The sequence below is a fragment of the Dipodomys ordii genome, unplaced genomic scaffold (genome assembly GCF_000151885.1).
Source record: "Dipodomys ordii isolate 6190 unplaced genomic scaffold, Dord_2.0 Scaffold19, whole genome shotgun sequence".
Classification (NCBI taxonomy): Eukaryota; Metazoa; Chordata; class Mammalia; order Rodentia; family Heteromyidae; genus Dipodomys; species Dipodomys ordii.
Window position 1 is genome coordinate 1,483,104 of NW_012267235.1, and position 25,878 is coordinate 1,508,981.

Consider the following 25,878-nt stretch of genomic DNA (forward strand, 5'->3'; position numbering starts at 1 on the left):
GTTTTCCCTATTGGATTCACATAAGAAATAACAAAGACCAAATAAATGTAAGGGGAAATACTCTCATTAAATATTGGAAAACGTAAATTAAAACAGACATCATTTTCCACCTATCAAAGTGACAAAGATGAAACAAAATTATAAATATCTAGTGTAGACAAGGATAAGGGAACTTTGTTTATCTAAAGGTTAGATACAAACTGATAACTTTTCTGAAGAGTAATTTGGTCATCTAGATCAAAAGCCTTAACATGGGGGGATGGGAAGGGGAAATAAAGAGGAGACAACAATGCTTGATAAGGGCACTGGTGGCTCACGCCTGTAATCCTAGCTACTCAGGAGGCTGAGATCTCAGGAGGCTGAGATCTGAGGATCGCGGTTCAAAGCCAGCCAGGGCAGGAGAGACCGTGAGACTCCTATCTCCAACAAACCACCAGAAAACCGGAAGTGGCACTGTAGCTCAAGTGGTAGAGGGCTCGCCTTGAGCTGAAGAGCTAAGGGACAACGCCAAGGCCCAGAGTTCAAGCCCCACGACCGACAAAAAAAAAAAAAAGAAATGTACTTGCCGGACGCCGGTGGCTCACAACTATAATCCTAGCTACTCAGGAAGCTGAGATCTGAGGATCACAGTTCAAAGCCAGCCCAGGCAGAAAAGTCAGTGAGACTCTGATCTCCAATAAACCACTAGAAAACCGGAAGTGGCGCTGTGGCTCAAGAGGTAGAGCACTCGCCTTGAGCTGAAGAGCGCAGGGACAGAGCCCAGGTCCAGAGTTCAAGCCCCATGAACAACCAAAAAAAAAAAAAAAAGAAAGAAGCCAGGCGCTGGTGGCTCACGCCTGTAATCCTAGCTACTCAGGAGGCTGAGATCTGAGGATCGAGGTTCAAAGCCAGCCCGGGCAGGAGAGACCATGAGACTCCTATCTCCACTAAACCACCAGAAAACCGGAAGTGGTGCTGTAGCTCAAGTGGTAGAGCGCTCACCTTGAGCTGAAGAGCTGAGGGACAGCGCCCAGGCCCAGAGTTCAAGCCCCAAGGCCGACAAAAAAAGAAAGAAAGAAAGAAAGAGATATACTCATTATCTTGCCCCTCTATACGGCATTTTCACAATTTAAAAAAAAGCCTTAATACTACATATATTCTTTTTTTTTTTTGGTCAGTCATGGGCCTGAACTCTGGGCCTGGGCTCTTCAGCTCAAGGCTAACATTCTACCACTTGAGCCACAGAACCACTTCCAGCTTTTTTTATATGGTGCTGAAGAATCAAACCCAGGGCCTCATGCATGCAAGGCAAGCACTCTACCACTGAGCCACCTTCCCAGCCCCAACACTACATATATTCTTGAAAAAGATGCTAATCTACATCTAGAAATGTATTTTCTGCAATAATCATAGATTTAAGTAAAATTTAGTAATAACAATATTGAATTACTTATAAATATGAAAATCCAAAAATATTTTTTCAACAACAAAGAATTCAACTACCCATATGAAAAAAAGCGTATGCTGTTATTAAAAATAACACTGGATGGGGCTGGGAATGTGGCTTAGTGATAGAATGCTTGCCTAGCATGCATGAAGCCTTGGGTTCAATTCCGCAGTACCACATAAACAGAAAAACCCGGAAATGGCACTGTGGCTCAAGTGGTAGAGTGCTAGCCTTGAGCAAAAGAAGCTCAGGGACAATGTCCCGGCTCTGAGTTCAAAACCCCAGGACTGGCAAAATAAAATATAAAATAAAAATAACACTAGAGAAGCCAGCCACTGGTAGCTCATACCTGTAATCCTAGCTACTCAGGAGGATCTGAGGATCACAGTCAAAGCTAGCTCAGACAGGAAAGTCCATAAGACTCTTATATCCAATTTACCACAAAAAGCCAGAAGTAGAATTGTAACTCAAGTGTAGGGTGCTAGCCTTAAGCAAAAGAAGCTCAGGACAGCACCCAGATCCTGAGTTCAAGCCCTATTACTATAATAACTGTAGAACAAAATTTAATAACATGGAAAGATATTCATGTTGTTAGCAGGGGAAAAAAATCAGACTACAAAACAGCATAGAATATGTTCTTATTTTGGTTTTCACTTCACATTCACAAAGAAAAAAACTGGAAAAGAAAAACACAATATAACAAAATACTGAAAGTATTTAACTTTTTTTTCTATTTGGAGATGGGTTTCAAAAAGGCTCATGCTGGCCTCAGTCTTCCAACTCTGGGATTATAAGTATGCATCATCACATTCAGCTTTAAAGTACATAGCTCTTAACTGCTAGAATTCAAAGATTATTTCTTAATTTTGTGTGATTTTTAAAATTCCTTTTTCTAAATCTTATACAATGAATATATAAGTAAACTCATCTATTTACACATTATTTTGTCATCAAAATAAAAAATCTAACCTGCTATTAGGATAGACTCCCTGAGGGCATTTCTAGCCTTTACTGAAAACACCGATGTCAGAAACATCATTTTAGAAAAACTGAAAGATACATCTATTTTAAAACTGGCCTACAATGGTAGGATATTTTTCCTGCCTTCATTTTCTTTAAGCACTGGCATTTTTTTCTTATGTATATTCCTTCATACTTTCTTTGAAAAGGATAGGAGGGAACCTTTAGTTAACAACTATATGAACAAAGACTGGACAATGCAGCCAAGAGCAAAGGCTTAGAAATGGAGCAGACCCGTTCAGCTAATGGCTGTTAAACATGTTACCTCACTAAACTCAATTCCAAACATGTCACCTCACTAAACTTGATTCCAAACATATTATCTCACTAAATTTGATTCTCTCATTTTTATAACTCAGTTCTCAGTGTCTGTTTCACAGGCTACTGTGAGAAGTGAAATGAGGCTCATACACACTTAACACAGTGTGTGGATATAGTAGAGGAAAATGAACAAACAGGAGCTATTTTTGTGACTTGCAGAATATATGGCATTTACAATTATACTTAGGCAATGCAAATACCAAGATAGAGTAAACTGATAATTCTCAAATGTCCTATTTGATTTCTCATGTTCTTATATTTCATAAGTCTTACTATGAATGACCAAATGGCTTTGATTCCTTGAGTCACATTTGTCTCTGCCCACCTACTCAACCCTCACCATGATTGACATGTATGTAGCACATATTATACTACCTCAAAGACATAGGAATCTTTAAAACTATCAAAAGAGCTTTGTTTACCTATAAAACTTTTGTTTATAAAAACAGTATGAGGGACTGGGAAGGTGGCTCAGTGGTCGAGTGCTTGCCTTGCATTCATGAGGCCCTGGGTTTGATTCCTCAGCACCACCTAAGCAGAAAAAGACAGAAGTGGTGCTGTGGCTCAAGTGGTAGAGCACTAGCCTTGAGCTGAAGAGCTGAGGGACAGTGCCCAGAACCAGACTAGCAAAAAAAAAAAAACAGTATGAGCACCTAATAAGAACTCTTCTTGGGCTGGGAAGGTGGCTCAGTGGTAGAGTACTTGCCTTGCACGCATGAGGCCCTGAGTTCGATTCCTCAGCACCACATAAGCAAAAAGAAAAAAGCCGGAAGTGGCGCTGTGGCTCAAGTGGTAGAGTGCTAGCCTTGAGCTGAAGAGCTGAGGGACAGCGCCCAGGCCCAGAGTTCAGGCCCCACAACCAGACTGCCCCCCCCCCCAAAAAAGGAACTCTTCTTACACTAATAGCATTTTGGATTTCTCTTATTCAATTATACCAAATAAGAACTGATAGAAGAAAGTGGTGGGCTGGAGTTATGACTCAAAGTTAGAGACCTACTTATTGGCAAGTGCAAGACCCTAAGTTCAGGGGCTGGGAAAGTGGCTCAGTGGTAGAGCACTTATCTTGCATGCTCGAGGCCCTGGGTTCGATTCCTCAGCACCACATAAGAAAAAAGCCGGAAGTGGTGTTGTGGCTCAAGTGGTAGAGTGCTAGCCGTGAGCTGAAGAGCTGAGGGACAGCGCCCAGGCCCAGAGTTCAGGCCCCACGACCGGACCCAAAAAAAAAAAAAAGACCCTGAGTTCAAAACCTAGCACCACCAAAAAAAATGAAATAAAAATAAAAATGAAGTGGATATGTACATATTTATTAGGCTTATTCTCTCCCACAAAGATTAAAAAACAACTATGGAACCTGAGAACTACATAAATTAATTGGAAAAAAAGAGAGAACCCAATATAGTGTAGCCCAAATATAACTTTCAAATGTGCAAACAGGGACAGGTTATAATTATAGTAACCCACAGAATTATATCTTAAAATTATCCTGCTATATAGATAGTTCATAAGCTGTACTGTAGCCCACGTTTTTTATATTTGTTTGCTGCTTTTGCTGGTGTTGGAGTTTGAACTTAGGGCCTGACACTTGCTCAGCATGCTTGTTCAGCTGGTACGTGGCCACGTCACTTGAGCCACCCCTCCAGCACTCATATTTTTTTCTCACCCTTGCACTTGTCCTGTTTTGTTTTTGTTTTAAGTAGTTGTACAATTCAACATGTCAGTTTTTGAGTACAACACATCCTAACAACCTCCTGTTCTTGTCAAACTGTCATTAAACTTTAATGGAAGGCTGAGGTATAGCTCAATAGTAGAGTACCTCAGTAGAAGACCTGAGGGTTCAATCCCCAGCACCAAACCAAAAACCTTTAAAACAAAAACAAACAAAAAGAAAACACCTAAGTGGAAGCTCCTTTAAAATATAATTAAAGATAACAAAATATTAAAGAAAACATGTGTTATCACATCCAAAGCAATATATAGCAAAATTTTGTTGGTCACGTTATTCCTGAGTAGAGGTAAAAACTGTTAACATTAAAAAAGCTTTTATTTTCTTAATTATATACATTCATAATGGTTTAACATTTTAAGTGAAGATATTTCTTCTTTTCGTCTGGCTAGTCCTGGGGTTTTAATTCGGGGCCTAGGTGCTGTCCCTGAGCTTTTATGCTCAGGGCTAGCACTTTACCACTTGAGCCACAACTCACTTCCAGCTTTTTTGGTGAATTATTGGAGCTAATCGTCTCACAGATTTTTCCTTAGGTTGGCTTTGAATATCAATCTTCAGCTCTCAGCCTCCTAGTTAGGACTAGAGGTGTGAGCCACCAGTGCCTGGCTCTTCATATATTTTTAATGCAAAGGACAAGTGCACAGACAAATTTAACTCCCACAAGTCAAGAGATGCCAAGCATGGGGACACAGGTGTGTAAGTCTCAGCACTCAAGGGGCTGAATCAAGAGGATCAGAAGTTCAAGGCTTGGCTGGACTACACAATTAATTAATATTAGGGAGAAAAGTATCTCTATTTTTTGAGATTTTTTTTCAGTTTCTTGTGTTATTTTTAGAACTAGATGAACTTGACAGGAAACTATATTATGAGTATTAGCCATGCCAAAACTGGGAAAGAGCCTACTGAACTAGCAATCTGATTTCCGCTTTTCTACACTCTTACTGGCTTAGACCTAGGCTGCTAGAAGGAATTGGTAACAGAACATACACTTCATAGAAAAGTGATTCTATGAAAAAGCTCACTTATCATAAGCATGAAGCTAGTTTCTACTTCTAAGATTATTTATTTATGATGACAATTACTATTATGGGGTGGGGCGAAGTCCTGAAAATTTAGAGCAAATACAATTACAATTCAACACTATCACATCTTACACATTTAGCCAAGTGAAAGAACCAACAAAAACTAAACACAAATTCTGTCTTCCAGGAATTTCTTTTTCCTTAAACAAAGGATTTACTTTCTACTCTTCTATCCTAGCTCTCTCAGATCATTTGTTTCCATTTTGGGACAATGTATCCCTAAGGAGTTTCAATGAGTTCTGAAATAATTGTTACTCACAAGCAAAATGGAAAGGAAAAAAAAAGAAAGAAAAGAGAAAAAGCAGGATTAACTGCAATTGCTACTACAACTGAGAAACTTGCATCTTACACTTTTACCATGTAAATAATGCACAGATCCTGCGGGAACATGCCAAACACCAGGATTCTTAATTAATGGAGCTCTTTAATGTGCAAATCAGGAACAAATTGCAAGTTCTGACTTGCATTGATTATGAAAACATTAATTGAATGAGCAAGACCCTAAGAAAGACAGAAGCCCAAGTTTTCTAAGAGACCAAAAGAATATAAAGCTCTGGAAACCAGACAAATATTTTAGACCAATGACTAAAATACAAACCTCCACCTGAACGTTCTCTCTAGTATACAATGAATTAAAAAGAGACAAAAATAAAAGTTTAATCAGAAAGCTATCACTATAAAAGCATCTGCTCCTACACTGTGTCATACCAAATAAAAAAATGGATGCTTACTCCATAAGTTTACAGATACTGCTTAAAGGAAAAAGAAAAAAACAAAACAAAAAAACCCTACTTTATGCACATATAACACACACACACACACACACACACACACACACATCCACAAAGGTGCAACAAAACAATGCTGTCTCTTTAAAAAAAAATTCATCCTATATAAATTATAGCCATAAACTTTTCCTGCAGTGCAGCCTAATTAATTCTTGTTCTATACACAAAGGGAAATGCTGGGTGACAAATGGGTGTGAAGCCAGAAAGCTGCCAGGTCTGCAAAACATTTTCTACTTCAATTTATAAGCAATTTTGCAGTAAATCATCAACCAGAACCTGGAATCTCAGGAATCTCTGAGTGTCTAAACCACATTATATCACTTATCAAAGAGAAAAGGAAAAAGAATTTAAAGACATCTCATTTTTCAGTTCTAACCCACATCAAAATCTAGAAGCTCTGTGTAATCTTTTATTCTTTTCTGGGTAAGGGTTTAGTACCAAAGATACATATTTCAAACAAAAATGACACTATAGGTTGATGTAGCTCATTCCTCTACCCCTAGAAGTACTGTATCATGTATCCATTACCATAAGAAATATTCCCAGTTTTCTGGGAATAAGCATACAACTATTTATAGCCCCCTCCCTCAATCCAAACAAAATGTTCACAATCAAGGCATGCTAAAAAAAGGGTTCAACAATGAATCAGTGGAAAACAGGTGGAAAACACTCCAATGAAACGAGGCTACTGGAGAGGAAAATGGAAACTCATAGGAGACAAAGAAAAGGCTGGGCTGCCTCTTTGTAGTCAAACCCTTCCCCCAACCATAACCTGTGGCAGCCACTAATCTGTTCTCTATCCCAATAGTTTTATCTTTTTCAGAATTTCATAAAAATGGAATTTAAAAACATAACCTTTTGAAGCTGGCATCTTTCACTTAGCATAATACCTTTGAGATTTACTCCTTCTTATTGCTGAGTAATGTACTACAATTTGCCCAATTTGTTTGAAGGACATTTGGATTGTTTCCAGTTTTGCTGATTATGAAGAATGCTGCTATAAACCTTCATGTACAAGTCTATGTGGACACATTTTCATTTCTCTAGAAAGATTTAAGGATGGGAGTGGAGGATCTGGAGGATCATATGCTAAATGTATGCCCAATTTTATTTTTAAAAAAACCAAACCTGTTTTTCCTAAATAGCTGTACTATTTTGCTTTCCTACCACAAACACCTGAAGCATCCAGGTGCTCTGGCATCCTTGCCAGCATTTGATATGGCAAGTCATCTTTGTTTTTATACATATTCTAATTGGAATATACAGGTATCTCTCTGTGAGAATTTGCATCTCTCTCAACACTAATGATATATTAATGATGATTATTTTTATGTGAAATATCTTTTCATAAGCTTGTCATATTCTTTGGTAAAGTCTTCTTCCCCATGTTTTTAAGTGAATTTTTTTTTTTACTGTGAGTTTTTAGAATTCTTTATATATTCTGGACTTAAGTCCTATATTAGATATGTGATTTGACAAATATTTCCTCTGTTTGTAGTTTGTCTTCTATTCTGCTAACATATCTTTCACAGAGCAAAAGATTTAAATTCCAATTCAGCATGACCATTAATTTCTTCTCTTACAAAGTGTGCATTTGACACTGTATCTAAGAACTCTGCCTAACCCAGCATCCTGAAGACAGTTCTCTTGTGTACTCTTCAAAACACTTTATAAAGCCAGGTGCCAGTGGTTTACACCTGAACTCCGAGATATTCAAGAGGCTGAAATCTGAGGATCATGGTTCAAAGCCAGGGGCAAGAAAGTCCAATTAACGACCACAAAGCTGGGAATTGAACTGTTGCTCAAGTGGTAGAGCACACCCTTAAGCAAAAAAGTTCAGGAAAGTGCACAGGATGCATTCAAGCTCCCCACTACCCACCCCCCCAAAAAAAACTTTGTATAGTTTTCTTTTACATTTAATATAAGTTGACAATCTCGTGTTAATTCTTATATAAATCATAATATTTAGGTTGAAGCTATATTCTTTTTGGCTTTGTAATTTTTTTTACAAATGAATGTCTAATATACTATATTGAAAGTACTGTTCTTCAATGAAAGAGTTTACATCTTTGCAAAAAGCTCATTGCTCATATTTATATGAATCCATTTCTGAACTCTCCATTCTATTCTACAGATTCAAGCAACTTTTTTTTTCAAGCAACTTTTTTAAAGGAATAATCCCATAAAAGCAGGACAAAGAGAGAAGCAACAGTCACTCAGCTTTTCAACCTAAAAAGCCAATGGATTACATTATTAAAATGTCTGAAATTAAAGACTGGACAAACCAAATGTTGTTTTGGGGGGTTTTTTTGGTTTGTTATGGGACTTAAACTCAGAGCCTGGGTACTGTCTCTACGCTTTTTTGTTCAAGGCTAGTGCTCTACTACTACTCCACAGCACCACTCCCAGTTTTCTCATGATTAATTGGAGAAAAGTTTCCTGGACTTTCCTGCCCAGGCTGAACCCTGATCCTCAGATCTCAGCCTCCTGAGTAGCTAGGATTACAGGCAAGAGCCACCAATGCTCAGCTTAACCAAGTGTTTTTGAGGATGTAGGTAACTAAAACTATACGCAGCTAGCAGGACTGGGAAATGGTATAACCACTTGGAAAAACTGCTTAGCAGGTTTGCTTTTCTTTAAGCTAAACATACACTTAACATGTAACCAACCATTTCATACTTATTTACCAAAGAGGAATTAAAATCTATGTCCAATGCTGGGCACCAGTAGTTTATGCTATAATCCTAACTACTCACGAAGCTGAGATTTGAGGATCTTGGTTTGAAGCCAGCCAAGGCAGTAAAATCCATGAGACTTATCTCCAATAAGCTACCAAAAAAGCCAGAAGTGGAGCTGTGGCTCAAATAGTGAAGCATTAACCTTGAGCAAAAGAAGCTCAGGCCCTAAGTTCAAGCCCCAGAACTGGCACACACAAAAAAATTATGTCCATGCAAAAAAAGTACACAAGCCGGGCGCTGGTGGCTCACGCCTGTAATTCTAGCTACTCAGGAGGCTGAGATCTGAGGATCACAGTTCAAAGCCAGCCCGGGCAGGAAAGACCGTGAGACTCCTATTTCCAATAAACCACCAGAAAACCGGAAGTGGCGCTGTAGCTCAAGTGATAGAGCGATCGCCTTGAGCTGAAGAGCTGAGGGACAGCGCCCAGGCCCAGAGTTCAAGCCCCACGGCCGACCAAAAAAAAAAAAAAAAGTACACAAACGTTTGTGATAACAGCCACAATGTGAACCAAGACAAATTACAGCACAGTCATATAGTCAAACACTATCCCACAGTGAGAAGTAATGAATGCTGGACACATGAAAAAATATAAATGAAGCCAGGCCCCAGTGGCACATACCAGTAACCCTAACTACTCAGGAAGCAGAGATGTGAGGATCCTGGTTTGAAGCCAGCCCAGACAGGAAAGTCTAAGACTCTCATCTCTCTAATTAGCCACAAAAACCTGGATATGAAGCCATGACTCAACCAATAGAGAGCTAGCCTTGAGCAAAACAGTGCCCAGACACACACACACACACACACACACACAAATATATATAAATGAATCTAAAAATACTTATGCTGAAGCAAGGTACCAATGGTTCATGCCTATAATCCTCGCTACTCAGAAGGCTGAGATTTAAGGATTACAGTTCAAAGCCAGCCTGGGCAAGAAAGTCCATGAGATTTTTCTCCAATTAACCACCAGAAAACTGGAAGTGGCACTGTAGCTCAAAGTAGTAGAGTGGTAGCCTTGAGCAAAAGAGCTCAGGGATATTACCGAGGTCCTGAGTTAAACCCCACGACCGACCAACCAAAAAAAAAAAAAAATATGCTGAATAAGTCTGACTAAAGAGAATAAAAATTATTACTCCATTTACATAAAGTTCTAGACATTGATGTAGAACATCTGGCCTATCACTCTTATAAGGCTGGTGAAACCATTTGGTCTGTCCAGGACAAGGCATCTATAGGCAGGCCTGGATATTCAGTAAGTCTAGAAGCTTATTTCAAAGCAAAATTCACTAACTCTAGGTAGGCCCATGAATGATGCTATAAATATCCAAATGACCCAAAAGTTTCCCATCTATTAGGGGTACAGATGGTAGGGGTAGTTCAGTGGTAGAGAGCAAAGCTCTGGATTTGAAAACCTAACAAGTAAAATAAAATGAAATAAAGTAAAATAAAATGAAATTCTAGAAAAAGCAAAACAACACATAGAGATATAAAGCAGATGGGAAAGGCAGGAAAGAGATTCAAAAGAGACAAAGGAAAATTGGGAATATTCATTATCTTGTGATGGTTTTGTGGATATGTACAGGAGTCAAACTGTACACTAACTATATGTGCATTTTACTATATGATACTTACCCTCAATAAGCCAGGCTGATTCTAGTTACAAGTCAGACTGTAGAACTATAGTGGAAGAACTAATTTCTACTTTCTCAAAATTCCTCATTTGCAATGTATGACATTCCTCATTTGCAACGTATGACAAGGATCAAAGAAAATGAAATAACCACCATGCACTAGTGGCTCACACCTATAATCCTAGCTACTAAGGAAGCTGAGATCTAAGGATAGAAGTTCAAAGCCAGGCTAGGCAGGAAAGTCCAAAAGACTCTTATCTCAAATAAACCACCAGAAAACCAGAAGTGGCGCTGTGGCTCAAGTGGAAGAGCACTCACCTTGAGCTGAAGAGCTGAGGGACAGCGCCAGGCCCAGAGTTCAGGCCCCACAATGGACAAAAAAACAGAAGAAGAAAGAAAGAAGAAAGAATAACTGCTGGGACTGATGGCTCACACCAGTAATCCTAGCTACTCAGGAAGTTGAGATCTGGGGATCACAGTTTGAAGCCAGCCTGGGCAGGAAAATTCATGAGACTTTCATCTCCAATTAATCAAACAGTGCTATGGGTCAAGCAGTAGTGCTAGCCTTGAGCAAAAAGAGCCACGACTAACCAAAAAAAAGAACAGGTTTAATTTTCTTATTTTATTTTTTTGGTTGGTCGTGGGGCCTGAACTCTGAGCCTGGGTGCTGTCCCTCAGCTCTTCAGATAAAGACTAGTGTTCTACCACTTGAGCCACAGCACCACTTCCGGCTTTTTTATGCTTATGTGATGCTACGGAATTGAACCCAGGGTCTCATTGCATGCAAGGCAAGCACTCTACCACTGAGCCACCTTCCCAGCCCCAAGAATAGATTTTAACAAAAAACAGTTTATAGACGGGTACATGCCCTTACAAGATGCATGCTATTTTCGCTTTGGGTAATGTATAATATACGTATATAAATGTATATACATACATATATATGTGTGTGTGTGTGTGTGTATATATATATATATATATGAATCTAAAAAAGAGAATAGGGCTGGGTCCCAGTGGCTCATGCCTGTAATCCTAGCTACTCAGGAGGCTGAGATCTGAGGATCATGATTCAAAGCCAGCCAGGGTAGGAAAGGCCATGAAACTCCTCTCTCCAACAAACCATTCAGAAAACTGGAAATGGCGCTGTGGCTTAAGTGGTAGAATGCTAGCCTTGAGCTGAAGAGCTTAGGGACAGTGCTCAGGCCCAGAGTTCAAGCCCCACAACCAACCAAAAAAAAAAAAAATAAAGAATAGGTTTTAAGACATTTAAAAAAAGAAAATCCAACAGAATAGCATCTTAGGCTGTAGTTAGGTTTTAAAGACTGAGCATAAAAAAAAAACCAAAAAATTTTAAAGTTCTTACAAAATTACTTTGAAAATCCTTTAAATTACCCATTAAGTATATAAATGTGTTTTCCCTAAGTCAGAAGTCTGTTTTCCCTTCATATATTAGAGCACACAGTTATTTCATCAATTAAACACACATGGCCACATTTAGGAATCATGCTATACAAAAACTACATGCTATAACTTTGAACACTAAATTTATATTCTGTTCAAAGAGATAATCACTGAAAAGGTGCCCAGGAACAAAAACAACTGAGTCAACAAAGGATATGTCCTGCTACCTCATGCTTACTCCAAGGCATTCTTTGCTGAAAAAAAAATGGCAGGCTACAATGTACAAAGATTTGTAAGCCTTAAGCAGGAATATAGTGTAAAGAGAAATCCTACTGTCCTAGGCACATGTGGCTCAAGCATGTAATCCTAGCTACCCAAGAAGCTAAGATCTGAGGATCAAGGTTCGAAGCCAGCCTAAGCAGGAAAATCCATGAGACTCATATCCAGTTGTCTACTAGAAAGCCATAAGTGGACCATAGCTCAAAGTGGTACAACACTAGCCTTGAGCACAAAACCTCAGGGACAGGGCCCATGTCCTGAGTTCTAGATGTCCCACAACTGACAAACAACAACAACAACAAAAGGAATCTAGTACTAACACTGTCGGGGTTGGTATTGCAGCATAGTGGTAGAACATTTGTCTAGCATACACCAGGCTCTAAGTTTGCTTTTCCACACTGTGCAGATAGGTAGATAGTAGGTAGCTAGGGAAGGAGGGAAGGAGGGAGGGAGGGAGGGAGGGAGGGAGGGAGGGAAGGAAGGAAAAAAAGAAAGAAAAAGAAAGAAAGAAAGTCATACCTTTCTGATTCTACCAACTTCATTGTTTTGAAAAAGTACTTGCTGGGACTGGGAAGGTGGCTCAGTGGTAGAGTGCCTGCCTTGCATGCATGAGGCCCTGGGTTCGACTCCTCAGCACCACATAAGCAGAAAAAGCCAGAAGTGGCTCTGTGGTTCAAGTGGTAGAGCACTAAAGGATACCACCCAGGCCCCTGAAGTTTTCAGGCCCCATAACCGACCAAAAAAAAAAAAAAAAAACGTACTTGCTCAGTAACTTGAGTTTACTGTCTACAGAATATAAATGCCCATTGAACCATGTATATGTGTGTATGTATGTATGTGTATACACACACACACACACACACTAAATTTAATGTTATGGGGGTTTTTTGTGATGCTAGGAATCAAACCCAGGACCTTTTACTCTACCATTGAGCTACTTCTCTAGCCCTTGGCTTCTGGAGATAGGATCCTCACTATATAACTCAGACTCAGGGCTAGGGAGGTTGCTCAGTGGTAGAGTGCTTGCCTTGCATGCATGAGGCCCTGGGTTCGATTTCACAGCACCACATAAGAAAAAAGAAAAAAGCCAGAAGTGGTGCTATGGCTCAAGTGGTAGAGCACTAGCCTTGAGCTGAAGAGCACTGAGGGATAGCGCCTAAGCCCAGAGTTCAGGCCCCACGACCAGACCCCCCCCAAAAAAAAACAACAACAACAACACTCAGACTGGCCTTGAATTCACTGTATAGCACCAGATCAATCTCATAATCCTTGTTTCCAACTTCCAAGTCCTGAGATCATAGATACTATATATAGTATCACATCTGCAACTATATAGTATCACATCTGACTCTTCTGGCGTGTGCAACACATATGTGTGGATGCATTCTCATGCACACACTCCAATCCTGGGGCTTGAACTCATGGTCCTGGGTGCTGTAGCAGAGCTATTTTTGCTCAAGGCTAGCTCTCTACCACTTGAGCCATAGCTCCACTTCTGGCTTTTTTGGTAGTTAATTGGAAATAAGACTCTTGTGGCTGTCCTGTCCAGACTGGCTTAGAACACAATCTCAGCCTCCTGAGTAGCTAGGATTACAGGCATGAGCCACCAGCACCCAGATTCTTTTAGCTTTTTATTTGGAATTGAACTCAGGGCCTCATAATTGCTAGGCAGGCACTCTACCACTTGAGTCATGCCTCAGCTTTTTCTTTTACTGGCTGTTTTCCAGAAGAAGGTAACTCCTATCCACAAGAATTAGCCATGACTAAGGAAATCAGTACTACTAAGATATCTAAAAGTGCTCAACTTTCAGTGAAGGCCTAATAGTGTTTGATTAAACTATCTAACTCTCCCATGAAGCAAAGGAAAAGAGCTGGTGTTGGTAGTGCACTTGACTAGCACAAGGTCCTGGGTTTGAACCCCAGCACAATAGCAAAAACAAGAACAAGAACAAGAAAGTGAAAAAAAAATGGTACTGCTGTAAATGTTGCAGTCCATCAATCCCCCCCCACCTTTTTTTTTTTTTTTTTTTGCCAATCCTGGGCCTTGAACTCAGGGCCTGGGTACTATCCCTGAGCTTCTTTTACTCAAGGCTACTACCTCTTGAGTCACAGTGCCACTTCCAGCTTTTTCTATTTATGTAATACTGAGGAATTGAACCCAGGGCTTCATGCACGTTAGAAGCACTCTACCACTAAGTCATATTCCCAGCCCAATCCCTCATCTCATCCCTTGGAACCTTCGTATACAAACCTTTGTACACTTTACTCAACAACAGTGAAGTCTTTCACTAAAGGCTAAGTTTTCATTATAATTAATTTTTCAATAAAAACCTTTTGAACCAACCTGTAATTTTAAGGTTTTAAGTGTAAGAGTGCAAACATATTGTCTATTAAAATTTATCCCTAAAATGAGAAAAGCCAACAGTGGGGGGATTTCACTAACAATACTGATTGCCTAGGTAATGGGGACCACATCACAGTGGTCAGAGTTTTTTGCTATATAGTCTTTAGTATCTTTTAAATTTTGAAACATGTAAATGCACTGCCTACTTAAGTTTTTTTTAATAAAACAGAAACTTCATGACTTACTCAAAATTTACAATATTAGCCAGTTGCTTGTGGCTCACGCCTGCAATTCTAGCTACTCAGGAGGCTGAGATCTGAGGACTGTAGTTCGACGCCAGCCTGGGCAGGAAAGTCTATGGGACTCTTTTTCCAATTAATCACCAAAAAAACAGGAAGTGGTAGAGTGCTAGCCTTGAGTGAAAAAGATCAGGGTCAGTGCCCAGGCCCTGAGTTCAAGCCCCACCACCACCAACAACAACAAAAATTAAAACATTATTCTATAAGGGGTCTATTAGTGGTTTTAAGAGCTAGGGATATAGTTCAGTGGTAGAGCGCTTGCCTAGCATGTGTAATATCCTGGATTTAATTCCTAGCACAGAAAAAAAAAGTGGTTCTATTAAAAATAAGTGGGTGGGTGTCCACCAGAGAGATGAAAAGGATAGATATTAGAAATAGAGCCAGCACTGGTAGTTCACACATATAATCCTAGCTACACAAGAGGCTGAAGGATAGTGGTTCAAAGCCAGCCCGGACAAACAAATCCTTCAGACTCTTATCTCTAGTTAATCAACAAAAACCCAGAACTAGAGGCATGGTTCAAATGGTAGAGTATAAGTTGTGTGCAAAAACACTAGCAAGAATGAGACCTCGCATCTACTTGTTACAAGTTAGGAAATGGCAAAGACACTTGCATATCCATGTTCACTGCTGTACTATTTATTTACAATAACCAACTTATGGAAACAGCCCAGGTGTCCTATAACAGATGAGTAGATTAATAAAATTTGGTATATATACCTAATGGAATTTTACTCATCTGTTAAAAATAAAATGATGCCATTTGCAGGGAAATGCATGGACCAAGAACAAATCAAGCTAGGTCTGGCAGCCAAGATCAGAGAGACAAATGGCGCATGCTTTCTCTTATATGTGGGAAGCCAGATCTAAAATATAAGTGGATATGATAATCTACATAAGACTCTAGGCATTCACACACAAACAGACTAAAGGACAATATCCTTAGGGGATGAACACAAAGGTGTAAATTCTCTGATCATTTAAAATACTATTTATCGAAATAAACTCCAGGAAATGGTAACAAGGATTTTGTTGCTATTGGTGGTGATAGTAGCATTTGTTTTTGCTTTTTTTTTTCTTTTAGGGAAGGTTAAGTGGAGGTACAGAAAGGGAAGAAGGAAGAGTGAACAATTGCAATCATACACTATGTGAAAAATGACTTATGTAACTTGTGGGTAAAGATGGGAAGGGGAGCCTAGGGAAAATCAAAGGAAAGGATGACACTCACTATCCAAAAAAAAACAATTGTACTCAATACCTGACTTATGAAATGGCAACCTTTCTGTATAACACCTTAATAATAACAATGAAACTATTTTTTTAAAGCAATACCAGTATTGGTACAAAAAAAAAGAGGATCGGGGGTGGGGGTTGGGGGAAGAGGAGAACAAAGAAAATGTACTTTATTAATAGCAGAATATGTAAGTAAAAAACATTAATGCCTCCTCTACATTTATGTTACATTATACTGTGTTCTTGAATGTTTTTTGCTTATGGGAAATACCAAAATGTCAACCATTGTTTCTATTAAAGGTCTTTAATGATACTGCATTTTAGACCTGTAATGAAACATGGTGCTCACTGCAGTTTGTAATGCATCTCATTAAATACATTAATAACATGCATTTCACTAAAAGGTCAACTTATTATGGCTAAAGTTTAGCTTTCCTTTAATCACTTCATATAAAGCTGTAAAGCAAACTCTGGAAAAGACAGTAAAGAGTGCCTATTACAGAAATGTTCTCAATTGTCCCATTTACCCAAGGTGGTCACGCTTATTAAAAATTAACTGGAGCTGGGAATGTGGCTTAGTGGTATTACCTACTGCCTTAGTGGCTTGCCTAACATGCATGAAGCCCTGGGTTCAATTCTCAGTACCACATAAACAAAAAAAAAATCCAAAAGTGATGCTATGGCTCAAGTGATAGAGTGCTAGCCTTGAGCAAAAGAAGCTCAGAGACAGTGCCCAGGCCCCAAGTTCAAGCCCCAGGACTGGAAAAAAAAAATTAACTGCTATGCTAGAGGTGTAGCTCAGTGGTAGAATCTTTGCCTTCTGTGTGTAAAAATACTATATTGGAACCTCAGGACCAAACAACCTCAGGACCAAGCAAAAGCGTGCACATTTATACTCGTACATACGTGCACACACATACATACATTCATACACACACAGAAAAAAAACAGTGCTGTTAAAAAATTACTGCTTGGCTGGGCACTGTTGGCTCTTGTCTGTAATCCTAGCTACAGAAGGCTGAGATCTGAGGATCCCAGTTCAAAGCAAGCGCAGGCAGGAAAGTCTGTGAGAGTCTTCTCTCCAATAAGCCACCAGAAAACCGAAAGTGGAGCTGTGGCCCAAGTGATAGAACACTAGCCTAGAGCTGAAAAGTTAAGGGACAGTGCCCAGGCCAAGTTCAAGCCCCACATCTGACCAAAAAAAAAAAATTACCGCTAATGTTTTTAGATGTTATAATCATATCAATTTTTTTTCATTTCATAGTCTTTAAAGATGCTTATAGCAGGGCACTGGTGGCTCATGCTTGTAATCCTAGCAACTCAGGAGGCTGAGATCTGAGGATCACAGTTTAAAGCCAGTCTGGTCAGCAAAGTCCATGAGACTCTTATCACCAATAAATGACTAGAAAACCAGAAGTGGCGCTGTGGCTCAAATGGTAGAGCGCTAGCCTTGAGCTTAAGAGCTGAGGGACAGCACCCAGGCCCAGAGTTCAAGCCCTGCAAACAACAACAACAACAACAAAAAAGATGCCTGTAAAGCTAAAACAACATAGAAAAATGTCTTAGCCACTGTGAAGAATGTCTTAGCCATTGATACTACAGTACCAATGAAGTATGTATTTATCTTCTAGTAAAAAGGACAATATAAATAAACATCTTCAGGAACCTCTTAGGGAATATATCTGCATGTCTGCTGTAGGATATACAGAACAATGGGCATGGAAGCCAGGCTTTTTAATTTTTTAAATCCTCATCTTTTAGACACGCATAATAAAAATTTTACAAGTAATAGTAGCTTTAAAATAATCCAAAAATGTGCTGGGAAGGTGGCTCAGTAGTAGAGTGCTTGCCTTGCATGCATGAGGCCCTGGGTTCCATTCCTCAGAACCACATAACCAGAAAAACCTAGAAGTGGCGCTGTGGCTCAAAGTGGTAAAGTGCTAGCCTTGAGCTAAAGAGCTAATAGACAGCACCAGGCCCAGAGTTCAGGCCCCAGGACCACCAAAAAAAAAAAAAAGAATGAAAGCCAGGAGCCTGTGACTCACACCTATAATTTTAGCTACAAAGGAGGCTGAGATCTGAGGATCACAGTTCAAAGCCAGGAAAATCTGTGAGACTCTTACCTCCAAGTAACTAACAAAAAAACATAAGTAGAAGCCAGGCGCTGGTGGCTCATGCCTGTAATCCAAGCTACTCAGGAGGCTGAGATCTGAGGATCACGGTTCAAAGCCAGCCCGGGCAGGAGAGACTGTGAGACTCCTATCTCCAATAAACCACCAGAAAACCAGAAGTGGTGTTGTAGCTCAAGGGGTAGAGCGCTCGCTTTTGAGCTGAAAAGCTGAGGGACAGCGTCCAGGCCCAGAGTTCAAGCCCCACAACCGACAAAAAAAAAAAAAAACAGAAGTAGAGATGTGGTTCAAGTGGTAGAGCACTAGCCTTGAGCAAAAATGTCCAGGGATAGCGCCCAGGCCCTGAGTTCAAGCCCCAGGACTGGCACTAGATAGATAGAATTATAAAGATTTTATATAGTTCATAATAAAAAGTTTTAAATAATTAATGCCCAGATATCCTTAAGTAACCATACATATCACTGCTACTAATATAAAAGCCAACTTTCTTTTTTTTGTCGATCTTGAGGCTTGAACTCTGGGCCTGGGCACTGTCCCTGAGCTCTCAGCTCAAGACCAACACTCTACCCACTTGAGCCATAGTGCCAATTCCAGTTTTCTGGAGATTAGAGTCTGATAGACTTTCCTACCCATGCTGGCTTTGAACTGGGATCCTCAGATCTTAGCCTCCTGAGTAGCTAGGATTACAGACATGAGCCACTGGTGCCTGGCTAAAAGCCCACTTTCTAATACCATTAACCTTGTTAAAAGAATGAGGAATAAAACTAATCTCCTTAGAAATGTAGCTTTATGCACTGAATATCCCTTATGTTTGTTGAGGTTACTCAACTTGCCACTTCCGCAGCCCTCTAAAATACTACATAACACCTTTGAAATTACTTCACATTTACAAAGATGATTACCAACATGTAACCGCAAAGTGACTGGAGACTAAGTGCATGTGTTGATGAGAGAGAGAATCAAGGAGGTTTTGTTTAGTTTCTGAAAAGTAGAGGTTAAGCTGTTGAAAGTACAAAGACTTGACACTCCAGAATTTACTATGCTAGAATATAGCTGGAAATCTATGTTAGAGTCTAAAGTTTGGGTTAGGGAGGAAATGACAATGAAAGGAGAAACATGATGAGAAAATACAACCAAAGACAGGATTCTAAAAGCAATGCAGTTTACATTGAGAAGGTAAAAGAGCCTATCCAAGCAATACATGAAGTGTCACCAAAGCTGAAGAGAAATATATTTTAACATTAAATGATTCTGAGAGGCAAGAACTCAGTTTGGCAAGTAGGAAATCTAACTACCTGTCCATAGTGTCACAAAAAGCCAAAGCTGAACTGTAAGTACTATAGTAGATTATAACTCTACTCACCCTCCACAATAAATATCTGAAGTCATATAAGAAATATGAATACTGATAAAAAGTTAGAAAAAATAAACCAAAGAAATATGAATACTGATAAAAAGTTAGAAAAAATAAACCAACTGAGGATAGTGGAGATAATGGATATTTACACTGATGACAATCACTCAGATGGTTGGACACTGGCAAATGCCCTTCAGCAGAAAAAGATGCAAGTGCCTAACATTTATGCATGATGTGTGCCAGACACTGTGCTAATGCTTTATATTGATTTGCCCTTTAATCCTCACAACCATATTATCCCCATTTTACTTTGAAGTAACTTGCCCAAGGTCACATGGCTAATCCATTGTTGAGATGAAATCTAAACCCAGACAGTCTGATTTTACACTGTAAGACCAAGCAAAATGAAAAGATTTAATTAAAGACACTAAGTTCTAATATTTATTCTGCAGCTAGTATAACTTTAGCCTATGTTTCACGCCAGCTATACAGCACCATATAAATTGGTGATGAGTATAAAGAGTAATGTAACCAAGAAATTGTTCTGAAAGCTCTATTTACCTCAACAAGATAGTATACAGTATTATATCATACTCCCATGAGGGTTGAAACAAACAAAAAGTAACTATGCTTCAGATAAGTTCCCTATTCTCTCACAATATGAAATACTAAACAAACATCCACCCGTCAGATTTGTAGAAAACTGTCTGAATAACTGAGCTTGACCAAAGAGTAACTGGTTACATACAAAAAAGATATTAAGGGGCTGAGAATGTGGCTTAGTGGTAGAGTAGCATACCTAGCATGCATGAAGCCCTGAGTTTGATTCCTCAGCATCACATAAGCAGAAAAAGCTGGAAATGTCACTATGGCTCAATTGGTAGAGCACTAGCCTTGAACTGAAGAGCTGAGGGATAGCGCCCAGGCCCAGAGTTCAGGCCCAACGACCAGCAAAAAATATATATATATATCAGGCCTGTATAACATTAAAATGACTAAAGAACGGCTGGGAAGGTAGCTCAGTGGTAAGTGTTTGCTTTGAATGCAGGAGGCCCTGGGTTCGATTCCTCAGCACCACATAAGCAGGAAAATCCGGAAGTGGTACTGTGGCTCAAGTGGTAGAGTGCTAACCTTGAGCTGAAGAGCTGAGGGACAGTGTTGAGTCCCAGAGTTCAAACACCACAAGTGACCCCCCCCCCAAAAAAAAGACTAAAGAAACTAAATAGATTTTTAACAATAAGAATATATATTTTTAGCCAGAGACTGGTAGGCTCACACCTGTAATCCTAGCAACTTAAGAGACTGAGATCAAAGGGTCACGATTTAAAGCTGGCAGGAAAGCCTGTGAGAACCTTATCTTCAATTAACTACCAAAAAAAGTCAAAAGTAGAGCTGTGGCTCAAGTGGTATAAAATTAGCCTTGAGCACAAAAGCTCAGGCCCTAAGTTCAAGCCCCAGGACCAGCAGCACTAATATATATATAAATATATATATATAAAACTTGTTAATACATTATTCAAAGTAAGAATGTATTCATTATCAGATCATAATATCAGATGATATTAACCTTTAAGATACCTGTATTTTAAAATAATTCTTTTTTGGGGGCTGGGAAGGTGGCTCAGTGGTAGAGCGCTTGCCTTGCATGCATGAGGCCCTGGGTTCGATTCCTCAGCACCACATAAGCAAAAAGAAAAAGCCGGAAAAAAGAGCTGTGGCTCAAGTGGTAGAGTGCTAGCCTTGAGCTGAAGAGCTGAGGGACAGCGCCCAGGCCCAGAGTTCTGGCCCCACGACCGGACCCAAAAAAAAAAAAAAGACTCAAGAATGAATAACAAAATGGAAGAGGCCTTACTGTGAAAACAGTTTGGGTACTTTAACACAGTTTAGGTCTTATCTAAAGCTATTCCAGAAATTAGGCTAGTAGGGCATTAAAAATAGAGAAGCGCTACAATCTCAAAAACTGAAACCAATGACCTATCATCTATTAAAAGGAGGAGGGCAGGGGCTGGGAAGGTGGCTCAGTGGTACAGCGCTTGCCTTGTATGCATGAGGCCCTGGGTTTGATTCCTCAGCACCACATAAGCAAAAAGAAAAAGCCGGAAAAAAGAGCTGTGGCTCAAGTGGTAGAGCGCTAGCCTTGAGCTGAAGAGCTGAGGGACAGTGCCCAGGCCCAGAGTTCATTCCCCATGACCGGACCCAAAAAAAAAAAATTAAAAATAAATAAATAAATAAAAGGAGGAGGGCAGAAAGCTGACAGCTCATGCCTGTAATCCTAGCTACTCAGGAAGCTGAGCTCTGAGAACCATTGTTCGAAGCTAGCCTGGGCAGGAAATCCCATGCGACTCTTATCTCCAATTACCAAAAAAGCCAGAAGCTGCAGCTCAAGTGGTAGACAGCTTACCTTGAGCAGAAATAGCTCAGTTACAGCATCTACAGCCCTGAATTCAAGCCATACAACCAACAAATAAATAAATAGTGAAATAAAAGGAGGGAGGGATAGAGGACTCTAGGCATTCACACAGTGAAACCAAAGGAGGACTCTCTTAGGGTAGGAACACAAAGGCTCAATGCCTCTGTGCCTCTCATCATATAAAATATCAAAATGAAGGGAAAAAAAGAGGCGGGGAAAGATGGGAGAAGGGGGTATGAAAGACTCATCTTCACAGCATCCTCACACAGCATTCTAGGAAAGACTGCCTACTATTTTCACACAGGAAACAGATTTTAAGTATGGGGACACAAAAACTAAAAATTGGACCCTAGAAAGTCATTCCAAATTAAACCAGCTATTTTATACAGAAACATCTGTTCACAGAAATCCTTACTGTGAAGGATTTGTTGTTTTAACTGAGATGGGATCTTCAGATATTGCCCAGCTTGATCTTGAATCTGTGGGCTCAATGGATTCTCCTATCTCAGCAAGAAGCCTATGTTAGTAATATACCCCTATTTTAAGTTGTAAAGAACAAATGCAAGGGCTGGGAAGGTGGCTCCGTGGTAGAGCGCTTGCCTTACATGCATGAGGCCCTGGGTTCGATTCCTCAGCACCATATAAGCAAAAAGAAAAAAGCCGGAAGTGGCGCTGTGGCTCAAGTGGTAGAGTGCTAGCCTTGAACTGAAGAGCTGAGGGACAGCGCTCAGGCCCAGAGTTCAGGCCCACGACTGGACCCCCCCCCCAAAAAAAAAATAAAAGAACAAATGCAAATACTAAGTCTCACCATACAAATTAGAAAGTGATTCCAACTACAAAGGGCTCAACCCAAACCTTCCTATACTCTAGTTGCTGGGTGCCACGACTCATATAGAAGGTGTGAAAAATGAGGAAATTGGAGCCCAAATAAGCACTGTTTTTTGTTTTGTTTTTTGCTGGTCCTGGGGCTTGAACTCTGGGCCTGAGCAAAGGTTACCTCTCTACCACTTGACACACAGCTCCAATTTGTAGCCTTTTGTGGTTAATTGAAGATTAAGACTCTCTCACAGGCTTTCCTGCCCTGGCAAGCTTCAAACTGTGATCCTCAGATCTGAGCCTCAGGAGAAACTAGGATTACAGGCGTGAGCCACCAGCATCTAGCTTTCTAAAGTATTTTTCTCTTTAAAATTCTTTAACATTATAGCTTAGCAATTATCTTCCAAAACGTATTCCTCCCCCTGCAGTCACTATCTTTGCACCCAAAGGAATACATTATTAAGATCATCTTAGCATGCTGTTCTAAAAACCTTCCAAATAAAAGAAAGCATACTTTTAAGCACCTGATACAAACAACTTAAATGAATTTAATCATCCTCTCCTTTTTGTTCTATACCAGTGGTTTTTCCATGTTGATTAACCATTAAAAAAGCAACTCAGAAAGACAAGGGGAAGGTAGGGAGTGAAGCAGGTGAGAAGAAAGTGGAATAGACCTGGCTCAAGCACCAATCTACTTGAATCAAAATTGTCTTTGGTAAGTAAATTACACTGCTTTTGTTTTTTGGGAGGTTTTTTTTTGGCAGTACTAGGATTTGAACTCAAGGCTTTGAGCTTGGTAAAAAGGTGCCAAGGCATGCCTCCATCCCATTTTTAAATTGAGATGGCATCTCCGTATGTGGACCTTGAATCCCTGGGCTCAAAGACTGTCCTGAGGCTTCAGCAGGAGGCCTGTCTTAGTACATCCATTTCTAGTTATGTGTGGAAGGCCTCATTTCCTGCCTCGATATACTCCAGGACTATAGCCCTAGTTTAGGTTGTTCCTTTGTGATGGAGTCTCAACAGACTTTTCTGTCAAAGCTTGCCTAGAACTGTGTTCCTCCAATCTTGGCCTACCATACAGCTAAGGTGATAGGTACATACATATTACTACTATGTTCACCTACAGGTTAAGAGATCTTTTAAATTCTCTGAGCTGGCCTCAAATTATAATCCCTCTGATCTCAGTTTCCCAAGTAGGTAGGAAAGTCAACATGAGCCACTGGTACCCAACATACTATTTTTTTTAATGAGCTATACCATAATACCACTAAAATATTCTCTTCCATCAATCATTGTGATGTCCCAATGTACCTCACTGATTCTAAGCATCTCAAAATGGCATAATTATTCTTACTATTTTTTAGGGCGCTGACAAATTCTGGGCCACCTTTGTCCTTGAAAACAGGGAAAACATCTGGTTGAGGCAGTTGATTGGTAGTCAACAGGGCTTTTTGTAGTTTAATCCTTGCTTCCAAGAGCTGGTCCCACAGTGCTGAGAAAGAAGAAAAAAAAAAAAAACCCATCCTTGAGTTACAAAACCTTCCTGGGATCGGGACAGAGGAAGGACAAGAAATCATGCCAGTCTCTACACAGCACAGCTTTATCAGTTTCATGCCACAGAAACACTATTCTAGAAAATAATTTCTGTATCTTGGAAGCAAATATTTTCAACAAGAGGGAATGCTAAAGCCAAGGAAAGAAAGAAAATACTTCCCTCGTCAATCTTTCACAGTTGCTGAAAGTACTGAAGCAGAACCCGCTAAGCAGCTCAGCACAGAAACGGCTGGCTAAGCATAGAGGAATGGGGCTTTAGGCCTCTGGACAAGTGAGGCATGTCACAAACTAATTGGAAGGACACGGGAGAGACAGAACAGCCAAAAACAAATGAACAAACAAACAAACAAAAAGGAGACCAAATGCAGATACTTGAAAAAACAAGCCATCAGCAAAACCATGTACAAACCTATCTGGTTCTTCACAGCTCTTCCTTTCCCCACTTCTTCAGAAACTTTGGCACTGGAGAAGGTCATTACCACACCATCATCTTCACTGTTCCTGTCTGCAGCTCTGTCTTCCTCACTCTCACCCTCCATGTCATCCTCAACATCCCCTTCTTCCATGCCACTCTCTTCCTCATCATCTTCATCCCCACTGTCTCCAAGGTCATCCATTCCCTCGGTAAATTTCTCAAAGTCACTGATGCCCTCAAAACTGAAGTCTGTTGTTTCCGCAGAGTGGTGGTGTTTGCTCTTCTTCCCTAAAGCCAGACTGTTCTCCCCATCATCCTCAGCATCCTCAGCATCTGGGGTCTCAACAACACTCAGGTCATCATCCTCAGATTCCTCCCCACCTAATCCTTCTGAGTCTCCATCTCCAGATGCTTCCTCATCAGATATTTCCTCATCTGAACCAGGAAAAAAAAAATATTGGTGTTAACCTGGAGAAAAATACCAGACTATACATTTAATTTCAGCTATTATCAATGACAGGGGAACTATTACAATATTCAATTCAATTCAACAAATATTTCTATACACTTATAATCTCTAAAATGCTAAAGAAAAAACAAAGACAAAGAGAACACAGGTCTAACCCTAAGCAAAGGTTCTAGTGGAAAGACTGGTAAAAAAAAAATATATATATATATATATATAATACACAGAAGAATTTAAAGCTTTTTTAAAAACTTCAATAGCAAACAGAAATTTTTTATTTTTTATTTTTGTTTTTTTTTTATGGTACTGGGGTTTGAATTCAGGGGCTTTTTACTTGCTTTTTTTTTTTTGGGTCCGGTTGTGGGGCCTGAACTCTGGGCCTGGGCACTGTCCCTCAGCTCTTCAGCTCAAGGCTAGCGCTCTACCACTTGAGCCACAGTGCCAC

General features: G+C 39.9%; 1 protein-coding gene across 3 annotated transcripts in view; it reads right to left on the reverse strand.

Annotated features, from left to right (window-relative positions):
* Window positions 1-25,878, reverse strand: part of Aatf (apoptosis antagonizing transcription factor) — a 101,726-nt gene that overhangs the window by 70,806 nt on the left and 5,042 nt on the right. For all 3 annotated transcript variants that reach the window (XM_013013454.1, XM_013013453.1, XM_013013455.1), the window contains exons 3-4: window positions 24,962-25,402; window positions 24,353-24,490 (exon numbers count right to left, since the gene is read on the reverse strand). In XM_013013454.1, coding sequence (XP_012868908.1) covers window positions 24,353-24,490; window positions 24,962-25,402 — 579 coding nt within the window. The remainder of the gene's footprint in view (window positions 1-24,352; window positions 24,491-24,961; window positions 25,403-25,878) is intronic.